This window comes from Mandrillus leucophaeus, unplaced genomic scaffold (assembly GCF_000951045.1).
Source record: "Mandrillus leucophaeus isolate KB7577 unplaced genomic scaffold, Mleu.le_1.0 Scaffold3, whole genome shotgun sequence".
NCBI classification, from domain to species: Eukaryota; Metazoa; Chordata; class Mammalia; order Primates; family Cercopithecidae; genus Mandrillus; species Mandrillus leucophaeus.
The window spans coordinates 12269154-12282481 of NW_012103142.1; the positions used below are offsets into that span (position 1 = coordinate 12269154).

At 54.1% G+C, this 13328-nt stretch overlaps 2 protein-coding genes across 3 annotated transcripts in view; both read right to left on the reverse strand.

Annotated features, from left to right (window-relative positions):
• TCTE1 (t-complex-associated-testis-expressed 1) overlaps positions 1-7213 on the reverse strand; it is a 16470-nt gene extending 9257 nt beyond the window's left edge. Inside the window, exon 1 of one of the 2 annotated variants that reach the window (XM_011986843.1) lies at positions 7151-7213. The gene's annotated coding sequence lies outside the window, so the exon portion shown is untranslated. Of the gene's footprint in view, positions 1-6634 lie in introns of both variants that reach the window. The other variant, XM_011986844.1, reaches the window with a different exon arrangement.
• A 1746-nt stretch (positions 7214-8959) lies between these two features.
• The window catches only part of AARS2 (alanyl-tRNA synthetase 2, mitochondrial), a 21393-nt gene continuing 17024 nt past the window's right edge, over positions 8960-13328 (reverse strand). The window contains exons 18-20 of the mRNA XM_011986842.1: positions 10916-10999; positions 10691-10801; positions 8960-10242 (exon numbers count right to left, since the gene is read on the reverse strand). Of these exons, the coding sequence (XP_011842232.1) occupies positions 10078-10242; positions 10691-10801; positions 10916-10999 (360 nt within the window). The 3' untranslated portion in view covers positions 8960-10077. The remainder of the gene's footprint in view (positions 10243-10690; positions 10802-10915; positions 11000-13328) is intronic.

Here is a 13328-nt window from a genome sequence, read left to right on the forward strand (position 1 = left end):
CCAGGATGGTCTCGATCTCCTGACCTCAAGTGATCCACCCGCCTCAGCCTCCCAAAGTACTGGGATTACAGGCGTGAGCCACAGTGCCTGACCATGAAATTAATTTTATATTTAGCCCAGTATGTCTAAAATGTTATTTATCATATAATCAATATAAAATTATTAATGAGATATTTTATATACTATGTTTTCATATGAAGTCTTCAAAATCTGATGGCTCAATGGGCACATTAAGCCTGTGGCTACCGTTTTGGAAAGTGCAGGTTGAGAGAGAAAGGAGAGGGGAAAGAGACCCATGCCCTGCCCAGGGTGCCCGCAGCCTCCTCTCCTCCTTCCCACTGAGAGCTCAAGCTCCAGGTCCCTTCCCTTCCATCTCCCCATCCAGTCTGCCTCTAGCTCTCCCAGCCTCCCAGCATTCCAGACAGCAGCGGGCAGGCGTGGGAGGCGAGAAGGTAGCTAAATCTGGGGCTGAAGACAGAAGACAGAGGATGTGCCTTGGTCCGGGGACCCTCCCCCATTTGCCCATTCCTGTACCCTTGCACTCCTGCCCTGAGATCTGCAGGAGGAAATGGGGCTGCTGGCACTTAGCTCCTCCTCCAGGCAGTTTCCCATCAGATGTGCACCCTGACGACTCAGTGCACTGGGTAGTGGCCGGTGGGAGGGAACACTCTGAACCAGCAAAGGCGTCCTTGGCAGAGGGAGGGACCAGATGGTGCTCCCCAGCCTGCCAGGCATCTCAAGGAGGAAAAGCCTGGTTGAGAGGCAGGTGGCGGGGAGAGGGATAGTGCAGGAAAGATATCTAGGTATTGTGACATCCCTTATGCAAATCAAATGCAAATTCACACACAGATTGTGTCCAGAATTGTGGAATAACCAGATCGTGCTTTTTGACTAATGGCCTCTCAGAGTGTAGGGCTGGAGGGGGTTGTTGCTTAGCGGTGCCTGCTGACTTTGCATTTCTGACTTTGCCAGTTATGTGCTTTGTGACCTTGGCCAAGTTACTTAACTTATCTGAGCTTCAGTTTCTTATCTGTGAAACTGGATAATAATATCTTCCTACATGGGCTGTAGTGGAGATCCCCCTGAGATAATGGTCGGTTAATATTGATCATTGTAAAGAATATAGGAGGGGTGTGTGGAGAATGAAGGTACTATGAGGGGCAGGGGTCTGAGGCTGGAGAGAACACATCCTGGAGACCCGCTTCTTGAATGCTGACCTGAGATGGTATCTTTGGATAAGTGCAGTGTTTCTGAGGTCCTTCCCTATTTCCAGGATCGATGTGAAGGGCAAGGAGGCAGGGTGGTGTTGAGGGCTCATAGACAGCACGACAGAGACAATGGAGGAAGGTCAGAGGCAACAGACTAGACCAACTCCTGCTTGGTTTTGGCCTAAAACATTCTATAATTTCCCTGGTCCCAGATATGTCCCTGGACACCCATGGGCCACACCTAGGGAGCAGGACCAGGCTTGGCAGGAGGAGCCCCAGGTTGCTGGTATGCATTGCCCTGGAGTTGGCTCTTTAGTCATTCCTCACAGCACCATCCAGCCTCAGCATCCTGGCTCAGTCCCTTCTCCTTCTTCTCCTGGGGAGCCACACCTGGGAAACCCCACCCGGGGCCAGGCGGGATGCCTCTGCAATGAGGTCACTCTAGTCCCACCGCCTAGCACCTCACTTTCAGGACCTGGAGTTCTTCCTGTCATCTGGTCCTAATTGCTCTTGCTGCTGTTTCGTGCCTGCAGCCCGCCTCTGGGCATGACACAGCAGGACCCATCGGGGCATGTTCCAGGGCCCTGAATCAACTTCTCAGAAGGAAGGGGCAGGGCCTCGCTCCAAATCACATGGCTGCCGTGTGCATGGCTGGTATAAAAATGAGCCCCTGCCACCTTCAGCGTTTACAGGATCATCCATACCACAAGGCAGGCAAATGCTGAAAAAATTAACTGCGTAAGATCAGAGTGGATAATTTTCATTTAATCATCTCTTGATTTTTAAAAAATGGATATCGCAAAAATATTTTGGCAGGCAAATTATTACCAGACACAGAAGATTCTTCTAAGGCGTGTTCTAAAAAACACTTAGTTCTAAGTGTTTTTTAAAAATCTACTTTTAAAACTAACAAAATAGAAAACACAGTGTATTTAAAAGGATAACAAGCAAAACGAACTCCTTGCTGCCCCGCTATCACTGTTATGAGGAGGATATGCAGTGTGGCTCCTCCCTCGGCAGACCACGTTCTGACCCCTGCCCTTGGGGGCCACCCTTTGGTGTGCCACTCTCTTGGCTCTCCTCCTACTTTCCGACCATTCTTTTTCCAAAAGTCTTCGCCACAGACTTCTCTCCCTCTGCCCATACCCCACGTGCCAAGGTCCCTCAGAATTCTGCCCTGGTCGTCCACTCATTCCTGCTGATGGACTCTAGCTTTCACCTCTTCCAGGTGGGGTTTCCTAACTGTGACGTCCCAGAGAAGCAGAGGGTACTGCTTACCAGGATGGTGAGGCTGCGGGGTGGTGGTGTGAGTAATGCCAGACTCTCCTACATCTGCATTCCAGACTCAAGTCCACTGGGATGCTGCCTAGGTCCCTCAAACTCAATCCATCCAGATGCCGACACCAGAAGCCAGGGAGTCACCTCTCTTTCAGCCCTCCCACCCCACCCCACCATCTAGTTACTGATTCAGTTCTGCCTCCCACCCAGGCAGCCTCTCCTTTCCTGCTGCCGCCTTAGCTCAGGGCCTCAGTGTCTGTCTGGATCACAGCATCAGCTGTTGGGCATGTAGTCTCTGGCATCCAGTCTGGTTCTCTCACATCCAGCCTTAACACAGCCGCTGTGGCAGGCTCCTTGTAAGCCCTCTAGCGGCTCATCACTGCTTACGGTAAAATCCAGTCTCCTCACCTTGGTGTGTGAGGCCCTCCGTGGCTGGACACCTTGTTGGAAATAAGCTCCTCTTTGCATCTGGGACATTGCAGCCCAGTTCATGCTGCCAAGCCCTTGCTCAAATTGTTCCCTCTGAAATGCTTTTCCCACCATCTCAGCCAGAGAAAGGGACAATCACTGGTCTTCTGAGTCTGAGCTCAAGCACCACTTCCTCTCTGAAGGCGAGGTGCTTCTTTGTCCCTGATGCCACAAAACAACCCCTCCCATTGTCAGACCCCATCTTTCCAGTACCTGCATCACTCCAGTGACCTGACTGCCCACCCTCTCACCACACCCACACTAGACTGTGAGCTGCTCGAGGTGTAGGGGCTGTCTCCTCCTCAGTTTTGTTTCCAATTCCTAGCCCAGTGGTAGGTCTGCTTTAGGCGAGGTAGCTGGTGTTTGGGGCTGCTCCACTGGCTTCTGATAATAGATTCTGGCCAACAGGAGTATCCTGTTGGTCAGGGCAACTTGTTTGGGGGTGGCTATCTGATATAAGCCAATCAGAGTCCTTCTTGAGATTTGTCCAAGTGGAGGGAGACAGAAGGACATGTGTCCTTGAAGGATCTGGATCTCCTGCTGCTGGAAGTCATTTCTCTCCACACTTACAAGGTCTGTTTGTGGCAGGAGGGAATCAAGCCTGGGGGAGAGTAGCAGAAACGAAAGATAGACCCAGACAGCATCCTGGTATCTTCGATCCCCATGCCTAGTCCCGGAGGCTCCCAGAGCTGTCTGGCTCCTTGGCAGTGCCTTCAGCTCTGAGAGCTAAGTTGGCAGCCTTCTAATAAGTCCCTTTGCCAAAGCTAAGAGTTGGGTTTCTACTCCTTTTGACCAAAAGGTCCTGCCCCATTTTGACCAAAAGGCTCACTGTTTGGTGAGTGAAATTATGGGAAAGATCCTAAATCAGTAGATGAAAGAGTTCAAAGGCCCCCAGGTTATTACTCACAGGACCTGATTCACTCCTGTGGCCTCTTCCTCTCCTGACTACATTGAGCCTCTAGTCTCACATTCCATGTCTCCAGGGCTGGGACAGTATCAGCACCTTACAACTGTCCAGCACTTAACAGTTGCAAGGTCCTTTCAAGGTCCTTTCAGAACTATCCTCTCAGGAAAAAAAAAAAAAAAGGCTGAGTGTGGTGGCTCACACCTGTAATCCTAGCACTTTGGGAGGCCAAGGCAGGAGGATTGCTTGGGGCCAAGAATTCAAGACCAACCTGGCCAACATAGCGAGATGCCATCTCTAAAAAAGAAAAAAAATCTCATGTGACTCTTCAACCACCCTATAATGGAGCTAGGATGGGCTTCCTTATCCCTATTTTACAGATGAAGAAACAAGGAAACAGGAAATGACTGGCCCTAAAACACCTATGAGAGCCGGGGCCAGCATCTGAGGGCAGGTCTCCTCCTCTAGTCACAATACACTACCCCTCCACAGTCACTCAGTATGTCCCCTTCCCCTGGCTGTTCCTGCCCTCCACTAGGAAAGAAGAAAGAATATTCTTGCTCCTTGGAAAGTGGGGAGGGCCTCCCTGGGCTGAGAGCGCTCCCAGGCCTTTGGTACTTTACTATGGGAATTTCAGGGCCCTAATGTACAGTTTTCATCCCTGTTAGGGTAAATGCATTTTCCCCCTAAATGAAACAAAATTTAATATTTTCATCAGGGCAGTCCTGGAGGTGGCTGAAGGGTCACCTTCCTCTCTGGAGCTTTCCTTCCCTGGGGAACCTGTTGGGTCAGTCAGAGAATCCCAGAGTTTGAAGACTAGGAGCACATTCAAGACGCCAGTCTTGAACATGGGCAGGGCAGGAATCCTGACATTCCAGAGAGGTCAGGGCCACCAGGAGTGGGTATGTCTTGTGCCACCACCTGGTGTCCCCATCCAAGGATGTGCTGTGCTCTCAGAGGGGGAAAGTGGGGACACATGCAGTGGACTTTCACTTCTCTGGGGCCTGCCTTTACCAGCTTGTTTGGCTTCACATGGCTGTGTCTCTAACCCGGTACCACAGTCCCTAGGGAAGGGACAATCCTCCTCCCCTGGGTCCCTACTGTGCATCCTCAGGACCAGGGTCCAGGGTCCTGAAATCACACACAGGGAACAACATCCATACCAGGCCATTAACTCAAAGGACCGGGTGTGAAGGACTGCTCTTTCCATGCCCAAGCACGTGTAATAGAAAGTGACAAGATGCTCCAGTTTGGCCAGAGTTGTCCTCATTTCTGATGGCTTGAATCTGGTGGACAGGTGTTCTGGGAACCATACCCTTGGCTATATATAGCTATGATTTATTGAGAGCTCTAGGCCTTCAATAGCATGTACATAGCAGGAGGCAGGACAGCAGCTGGCTAAGTACTCAGGAGTTGAGCTGCTGCCTCAAGTCAAATCTCCACAGTGCCCCCCACTATCTGTGCAACCTTAGGCAGGTCCCCGCTTGCCTCAGTTTCTTCATCTATAATGTGAGGACAGTACTTAATAATACCTATTTCATACGATTACCCAGAAGATTAAGGTGTTAATGTGTGTGAGACATTTCATATAGTGCTGGGCCCAGAGCCAGCACTCAAGATGTGTGTTAGATATAGTGAAGATGCTAGATGGCTTACTTACATAATTTCATTAAATTCTCAAATTAATTATTGAGGATTATTATTTAACACTATTGTCCCTGTTTCACAAATGAAGAAACTGAAACTTAGAAAGCTTAAGTAACTTACTAAATGTCACTAGCTAGTAAGTGGAGAAGCTGAGGTTTTAGTTTGTGTCTGTCTAATGCTCTTACTTCCATGAGATGCTGGGGTTGCTTATAAATTGCTCCCAACTCAGTCATTCACAGCACTTTTCCAGTGAGTCTCCCACTTTCTCCAGCTCATGAGCTCTCTTGTTCACCAACACGGAGCCCAGGGTTATCCCCTTGGTGCTGACCTAAATAGTCCAGGCTCCCTCTTCCAGTTCACTGCTGGGCACAGGAGCCTTCTGCAAGGCTGGACCACTGCCTGCATCCTTTGGAGGGCCGGAGGAGCCCAACGGAGTGCTGCAGAGTAGTGCTCTCCTGCCCCTGGCACATTCCCTCCACAGGAAGTCTCCGGTCTTCTCCATCCTTCCTCAGGTCCCCAGCTAAATCTAACCATTCTGGGCAGGAGCTCCTTCCACCTGCCCTAATGGGAACACGAGGAAGATGCTGTAGGGGAGCATTCTCACCTTCTTGTGCATCACAGTCCTGGTCCTCAACTGTCCTTACCTCCCTTCCTCTTAGCCGAGAAGTGGAGACACCCAGTTCTCTTTGGGCAGACAGCACCTCTGTGCCTGGGACACTTCCCCAGGAGCTGGCTCTGCACCCACTGCTCTGACTGCCTTCTTAGCCACTCCCATCCCAGATCCCCTCAGGAGAGCCCTCGTCTGTCCTCAGGACTCTCGGCTTTTGTCTACACCCACCTCCATTTCTTTCATGCCCACCATGTCTTACTTTGGGGTAAGTCACTCCCAAGTTGGGAATTCCATTTATGGAAGGGCAAAAAACTTTCTCCAACCGGGCCTCGGCCCGCGTACTTGGACTTGGGCTGGGTGAAACCGCCAGTTCACTTACCACAGCCCCCGGGCTGGCCTCCTCCCAACTCCTGACCACCCACTCCAGCGGTTCTGCTCCCACCCCTCCTTACCTTCAGCTCAGACACCCTAGCAGGGAAGCTCAGCTGCAAAGGCCACGGGGTCCCTCCCCCATCCTACCTGGGGTGTAGAGGCGCTGGTTTCTCCTTGGTAACCCAGGAAAACCGGCAGTGCAGTGGGAGGGAGGGAGGTGCCGAAGCAAGCTTCTGGACACGCGGGAGGGATTATAGCCCTCGGGTGCTGGGAACAGGGACGGCCTTTCGCAGAAGGCTGGGGCCCCAGGGCTTGGGACCGCTCTCCTCCACGCCCTACGGATGCCCCATTTTCCCCCTCTTCTTCCCATAGTTCCTCCGCTCGCCTCACTCGGATACCCAGCCCCGGGCCAGACGGTCTGCAGACAGTGACTGTGGTGGGGAGGAGGCGCGGGGCGTCCTCGCATGGAGGGCGTGGGGTCTCCTGTGGGTACGGACCGGCGCTTCCCCGCCACAGAAAACGGAACCCAGGCAACGGCCGCCTGTGGGCTTCTGGCCGGTGTGGGCAGAGGACGCTAGAGGGGCTCCCGGGCCCAGCTGACCTGAGCGGGCCCCGATAAGGGAGACCGGGGCTGTGTGTCCCCACTCCCCGAGGTCGCCTCACCCGCTTCGGGAGCCTCGGCGCTCGCCTCACACAGAGTCCCGCGCGCCGGCGCCGGTCATTGTCGTTGGGGACGCCCCGTGTTGCTAGGAGCGGGCCGGGCCGGGAGGACGAGTGCGCCGCGGTTCAGAGGAGGGGGCGCTGCTGCTTCCTCGGCTGCAGCTGCGCGCCGGCAAGCGGCTCACTCGCGCGCAGGGTGGCGAGGCCAGCCCTTCGGACGGTTCCATGGAAGCGGCCGCTTTGGGGGTAGTGGGACCGTGGCCTTGAGCTATGCCCTGTGCTTCCGTGGGACGTGTCTAGGAACGGGTGGGCTTTCTGCGGGAGGCGGAGGTCGGGCAGGCTGCTGGTCTGGAGTCCTTGTGCTCTATTGCTAGCTTTTGTGTGGCCATGGATAGGGAGCTGGTCCAGGAAAAGCGTCTGTGGAAGATGAGGAGGGTGGACGGACCTTCTCCAGGGCACCTGTGTAAGTCATTGAACTCCCCTGAGGTCTCCTGTTGACCTTAGGCCCTGCGGGAGGGCACCGTCCACCTTTTCCCCGGCTGAAAGTCTGGCACCAGACGCAGGAAGGTTCCAGGCCAACACAGTGCTCTTTCACACAGCCCATGCCCTGTGCCACACACCTTTCCAGCCCTGGCGCCACAAGATGTGGTTGGGGCCCCTGATCTCCCGGAGGGTGAGAGGGACAGACTTCAGAGGGACGGCTAGTAAAAAAAAGAAAGTGACCTTCAGGAAGGGAGAGGCAGCCAGGGTGGTGGAGGTTTCAAACGGTAGCTTTGATTTCAGCTCTGCCGAGGACTACTAGTTGGTTACCCTGGATGTACATCTCGAAGCTCTGTTAACTCATCAATAAATCGGGGTGCCACAACTCATCTTGGCGCCCGCGGAGGAACTTGGACCAGGGCCTGTGGTGAGCACTGCTGAACAGTGGCTACTGCTCCAGTGGCCAGGATGCTGAGGCAAAGCTTTGCAAGCAGCGAGGGGCCAGGCACCAGGGATTGGGTCCGTTCAAGCCCTCACCAGTGCCTCACCACCAAATCATCTATGCCTTAATTAGAATGAGAAACTGTGCAGAAAATGATGTCAAGCAGGCCCACGCTGCTAGAATTTTTACTACACAGAACTTGGTACCCAGGGAGCCCTTGATTTGAACATGGGTCCCCTGGGGCCCTTTCCTTCATCTAGCAACAGAGATCTAGGAACAGAGGCAGAGGTCCAACATCTGGCTGTCTGAGGTGGACTCATTCTAGTAGGGAAGGAGGGCTTTCCTCCATCTCTTGGCTTCCACCTGCTTTGAGGTGTCAATTTTCAGCTTCAGCTCAGGCTTGAGGCAGGTGCTGTACAACTTGTTTTAAGAAGTGTAGTTTGTCTGACCCCGCTCTCCAACCTTATCACCTGCCCCTATCCCAGCTCACTGCTCAGTGGCACTGGCCACCTCACAGCATCTGCATTGGCTGTTCCCTCAGCCTGGAATGCTTTTCCCTCAGATTTCCACATGGGTCACACCTTCACCTCCCAGCTGCCTGCTCACATGCCACCTCTCGGTGAGGGAATACCACCATCCACACTCCTAATCCCCATTATCTATTTTTCCCCCCAGACCTCATCACCATCTGACACTTTCTCCCTTCTAAGACAGGGCCTCACTCTGTTGCCTGGAGTGCAGTGGTGCAATTATAGCTCACTGTGGCCTTGAATTCTTGGGCTAAAGTGATTTTCCCACCTCAGCCTCCCAAGTAGCTGGGACCAAAGTGTGGGTAGTCTCAGCCACTTGGGAGGCTGAGGCAGGAAGATCACTTTTTTTTTTTTTTGTAGACAGGGTCTTGCTGTGTTTGCGCAGGCTGGTCTTGCACTTCTGGCCTCAAGCAATCCTCCAACCTCAGCCTCGTAAAATGCCAGGATTATAGGCATGAGCCACCAAGCCTGACCCTCTTCTTTTGCTTTACTGCCTGTTTCCTCCACAAGAAGCAGGCTCCATGAAGGAAGGAATCATGTTTGGTGCCCGCCACGTTCTCAGTTGCTCAATTCATCGACAAACCAGCAGGGCCTAATTTAATTTAGAGGTCATTGCTAATGAAAGAAGTGATAGCAAAGGTCTCCACTGCTGAAATGATTTTCACAGGATGGTTCCGTGTTGTCCCAGTAGCCAAGGAGCCCTTTGTCAGTGCCCACTGTTGCCTGGCACGCAGAGCCTGTCTGACCACTCATGGCAATGAAGATGGCCTGATTTGGATCCTGGGTGGCCTTTCAGACAGTGTGAGTTCAGACTGGTGTTAAGGCACCCCTACCAGGTTGCTGGGAGGGGCAAAACTACTCTTTTTTAAAGTAACAGAACCTCTGCAGCTTCCTGTCCTCTGAAATTATTTACTTATTTGAGACAGAGTCTCGTTCTGTCACCCAGGTTGGAGTGCAGTGGTGCGATCTCAGCCCACTGCAACCTCCGCCTCCCAGGTTCAAGCAATTCTTCTGCTTCAGCCTCCCGAGTAGCTGGGACTACAGGCGTGTGCCACCACGCCTGACCCACACGCCTGACTAATTTTTTGAATTTTTAGCAGAGATGGGGTTTCACCGTGTTAGCCAGGATGGTTTTGATCTCTTGACCTCATGATCCTGCCTCGGCCTCCCAAAGTGCTGGGATTATAGGCGTGAACCACCATACCCGGCCAGTGAAATAATTTCTAATGTGCAGTCACAGCCATAATTGCCCATGTCTTCTCATTCACCAAGGGGGTGTGTGTCTTTGGGCCCACTTCTGCCTTCCCTAGACCATGTCTCCTTGTGTCAGGTAGGGCCTGGCCCAGGTGATCCTCTTTGGCTCAGTTGCTTGGCCTCCAGCCTCTAGTCCTCGCTTCAGCCAGTGGGAAGGTTCTGCTGGCTCCTTCAGGGCTCCTGGCATTGCCTTTAGTCCATGTGGGTCCCCGGGTGGGCCAGGGTCAGAGCTGGCTGAGGGCATAGGCTCGGGCTGTACTGAGGGCAGCTTCCAGGTCAGTAGTGCTTCCGGTGCCTTGGGCCACCACTCGCGAGCCCCAGGCCTTGCCCCCCATGTGGCTGCACACTGCCAGTGCCCAGGCCTCTGCTGTGAAAGTGGGCATGGCACCCTAGGAACAGAATGAGAAGGGGAAGCGATGCAGAGTGGCCCTCCCTGCCAGCATCCACCCAAGGTACCCTCAAGAGTGGAGTTGAAGGTGATCAGCGCCCGCTTCCCAGCTGGGCACATGGTGGGGCAGTCGGGTGACAAGTCGGAGAAGGTTTGGGATGGAAATGTGTGTGGGGAGGTTTATGAATGTGAACATCTGCTACTTGTTTACAAGGGATGTGAGGCCTGGGAGGGGCTGGTAATTAAGGAATCTCTGGTGCTTTCTGGAGTAGGGAGGGGCTGTTTTTAGGAACAAGGAGATTCCCCTATCCCTGTCCTGGAGTATTCTCATAGATACCTCCACCCAGCCTTGGCCCCTTTGTCTGGGAAGAATTAAAGGTGTAGAATCAGACAGCTGGACCAGGATGGGTATTAATGGGGGTGGTGGGCTGCTCTCCCACTTCCCTCACCTGGGCCACCTGACAGGCACACAGCACCTTCCCCATGGACTGGGGGCTGAGTAGGAGCACAGATGTGCTGGGGGCCTGCTCACATAGCTGCCGCACCACCTTCACCAGCACCTGGACCATGAAAGACAGATTGTGAGCCCATAGCTTCCCAGACCTCTAGCTACCTCCTGGTCAGGACTTTGCCCTCCTCAGACCCTGGGGCAGCCCCGCTTGGCCAGCACTCACTGAGAGAGACTCAGCAGAGACTGTGTCCACAATCAGAGGCCCCTTCGAGTGCCGCTCCAGCAGCTCCTGAGTTTTCTTTGCAGCCTATGGGGCAGGAAGGATGAGCAGAGGGGTCAGGCTGAGAAGCAAGTTTCCAATTAGCCCCCACCTCTGAACTGAGACCCAGCTAAGCAATCCCCTGCTTCCCCCACCCACCCCAAAGGTCATCAGCTCTAGGCAGAGGGGGCAGGGACTCTGCCTAGGGTGGCCTCCTTTTTGGGTCCCACATGTGTCCTTCCTCACCTCCCTTGCCACTTTCCTTTCATCATAGCTTCAGGCCCCTACAAATAGGTCGCTGAAGGTGAAAGGAGGAAGGTCAGAGCACAGATGGACCAGGAGTGGGCGGGAGAAAGGGGATCCACAGTGGAGGTGTAATCAGGGCTGAATGGCACTAATCAAGTCAGCAGGCTTCTGGGGTTGGGGGGCCTGAGCCAGACTTGGGAGTTGGGGGAGAAACACAGTTTGAAAGAGACAGAAGTGGGGGAATGGCCTGGGTGATGGTTCTCAGCTGGCGGGAGAAGGAAGAAGCTGCCACCACCCCGTCCCCATGTCCTTGCACAGCCTCAGACTCACCCCCACGCCCCAGCCCTTGAGACTTCTCAGTATATGTGCTGGAGTGTCTCTGGGCACATGGGTGCAGCCAAATCTCCTCTCACCTGCCCCATCTGCAGCTTACGGATGGCAGTGTTGGCACGCCGCTGCAGCATCTTCAGTGTGGCCAGCAGCTCCCGCCGCTGCCACTGGGGCATCACAGAAGTGTCCACAGCCTATGGCCAGAAGCAGTGCATCACCCCTGCCCTTCCCTGAGCCATAGTCTCTGAGGTAGGGACCAGCAGGGCCCTGTAGACAAACATCTGGGCCAGCTGGAGCCCAACCCGACTGGAGTGCTAGGGAGAGTCTAGAGGGGTCCAGGGAGGAATAGGGGAGGGAATAGGGCCAGGAGAGGGTGGGGAACAGCTCCACAGTAGGCGTGGCCCTCACTTCAATGAGTCGTCCTATGTCCTTGGACAGCCTCAGTGCTTCTGCCACATCCCGGCTCCCCTGACTCAGTCGCTCAGTGGCTGCTTTCACTTCCTGGGCCAGGTTCTGGCCTAGCTCTCGGGCCTGCAGGGAGGGGACAGGAGGGTCAGGGCCGCCAGGCTTACATTCATCTCCCCAGGACAAGGCCTCTCAACTCATTACTGGTCAGGGACAAATAAGATATAACAATCAAGACCAGTCAAGACACCAGCACCAAATAAAACACATGCCAGCTGCCAACAGCTGCTATGGCCACATTGGTGTGCAAGTATTAATACTGGCTCTGCTGCTGGGCACCCCTGAGCCCGAGCATGTCACCTGCGTGTGTCCCATGCACCCACTCAACCCAGAAGTCCCAGGCCTACTGGCATGCTGACCTGCTGGGCCTGCTCCCCAGTGATGGCCAGCAGGCGGGTAGTGCCCTTGGAAAGCTGGCGGTCCCCGATGATAACCAGGTCCCCTACAGCCCCTGTACGTAACAGGTGCCTGTGGGAGGAAGGAGGGAACAGAATGTCAGGGGGCACGACAGGAGACAAGGGAGAAGCCAGAGTGCATCTCCCATTAAGGGCTGATGGCTCCAAAGACCAAGTGAAGGGCGAGGATCTGGGGCCCCTGGGCCAGGCAGCACAAAGGAGTGACTCACGTCCCACAGCATAGCTCCACAGAGGTCTGCAGTGCGGCTTGGGAGGCTGGGTCCAATGCATGGGCCACGGGTACCCCCACTGACACCACCCGTACAGGGTCTGGGTAAACCTGAGGTCAAGAGGGGACAGGCCCGTTAACTGCCAAAGGAGAAGGATAAAGCCTCCAGGTATGCCTGAAGGAGGCCCCCGATCTCCACCAAAAGGGCTTCCCCAACTCACTTCATCCAGACAGCGCAGGCCAGGGACCTGGGCAGTGAGTGCCAGGGGCACCTCCTCCATGTACACAGGCTTATCCTGCTGCACGGCCTCCTGCACAGTGTTCTCCACTGTCCGGAGCTGCTCTGGGGTCAATGTGGTCTGGAGGGGTGGGGAGGAAATGGAAAGACCAACATGCAGTCAGCCCCACACCTGTAACTGATGCACTGAAACATGGTCAGTGTTCACTGAGCTATCCCCAGGTTCTAGAATAGTGGCTAGCACATGATAGGTGCTCAATAAACACTAGCTGAGCAGACAATTCTTTTCCTTAGAAAGCTATCTGGGAGTTTGGGCTTACTGGAAGCTCCAGGCCTTTCACTAGGCACCAAAAGTTGAAGAAATAGAAAAAGGAGGCTGTACCCACATGGAGCTTACAAGGGGCAGCCCAGTGGAAGAGAGAACTACAGGATGGGGGGATGCAGGGGCAGGGAATAAGCAGGTGGGATGGGGAT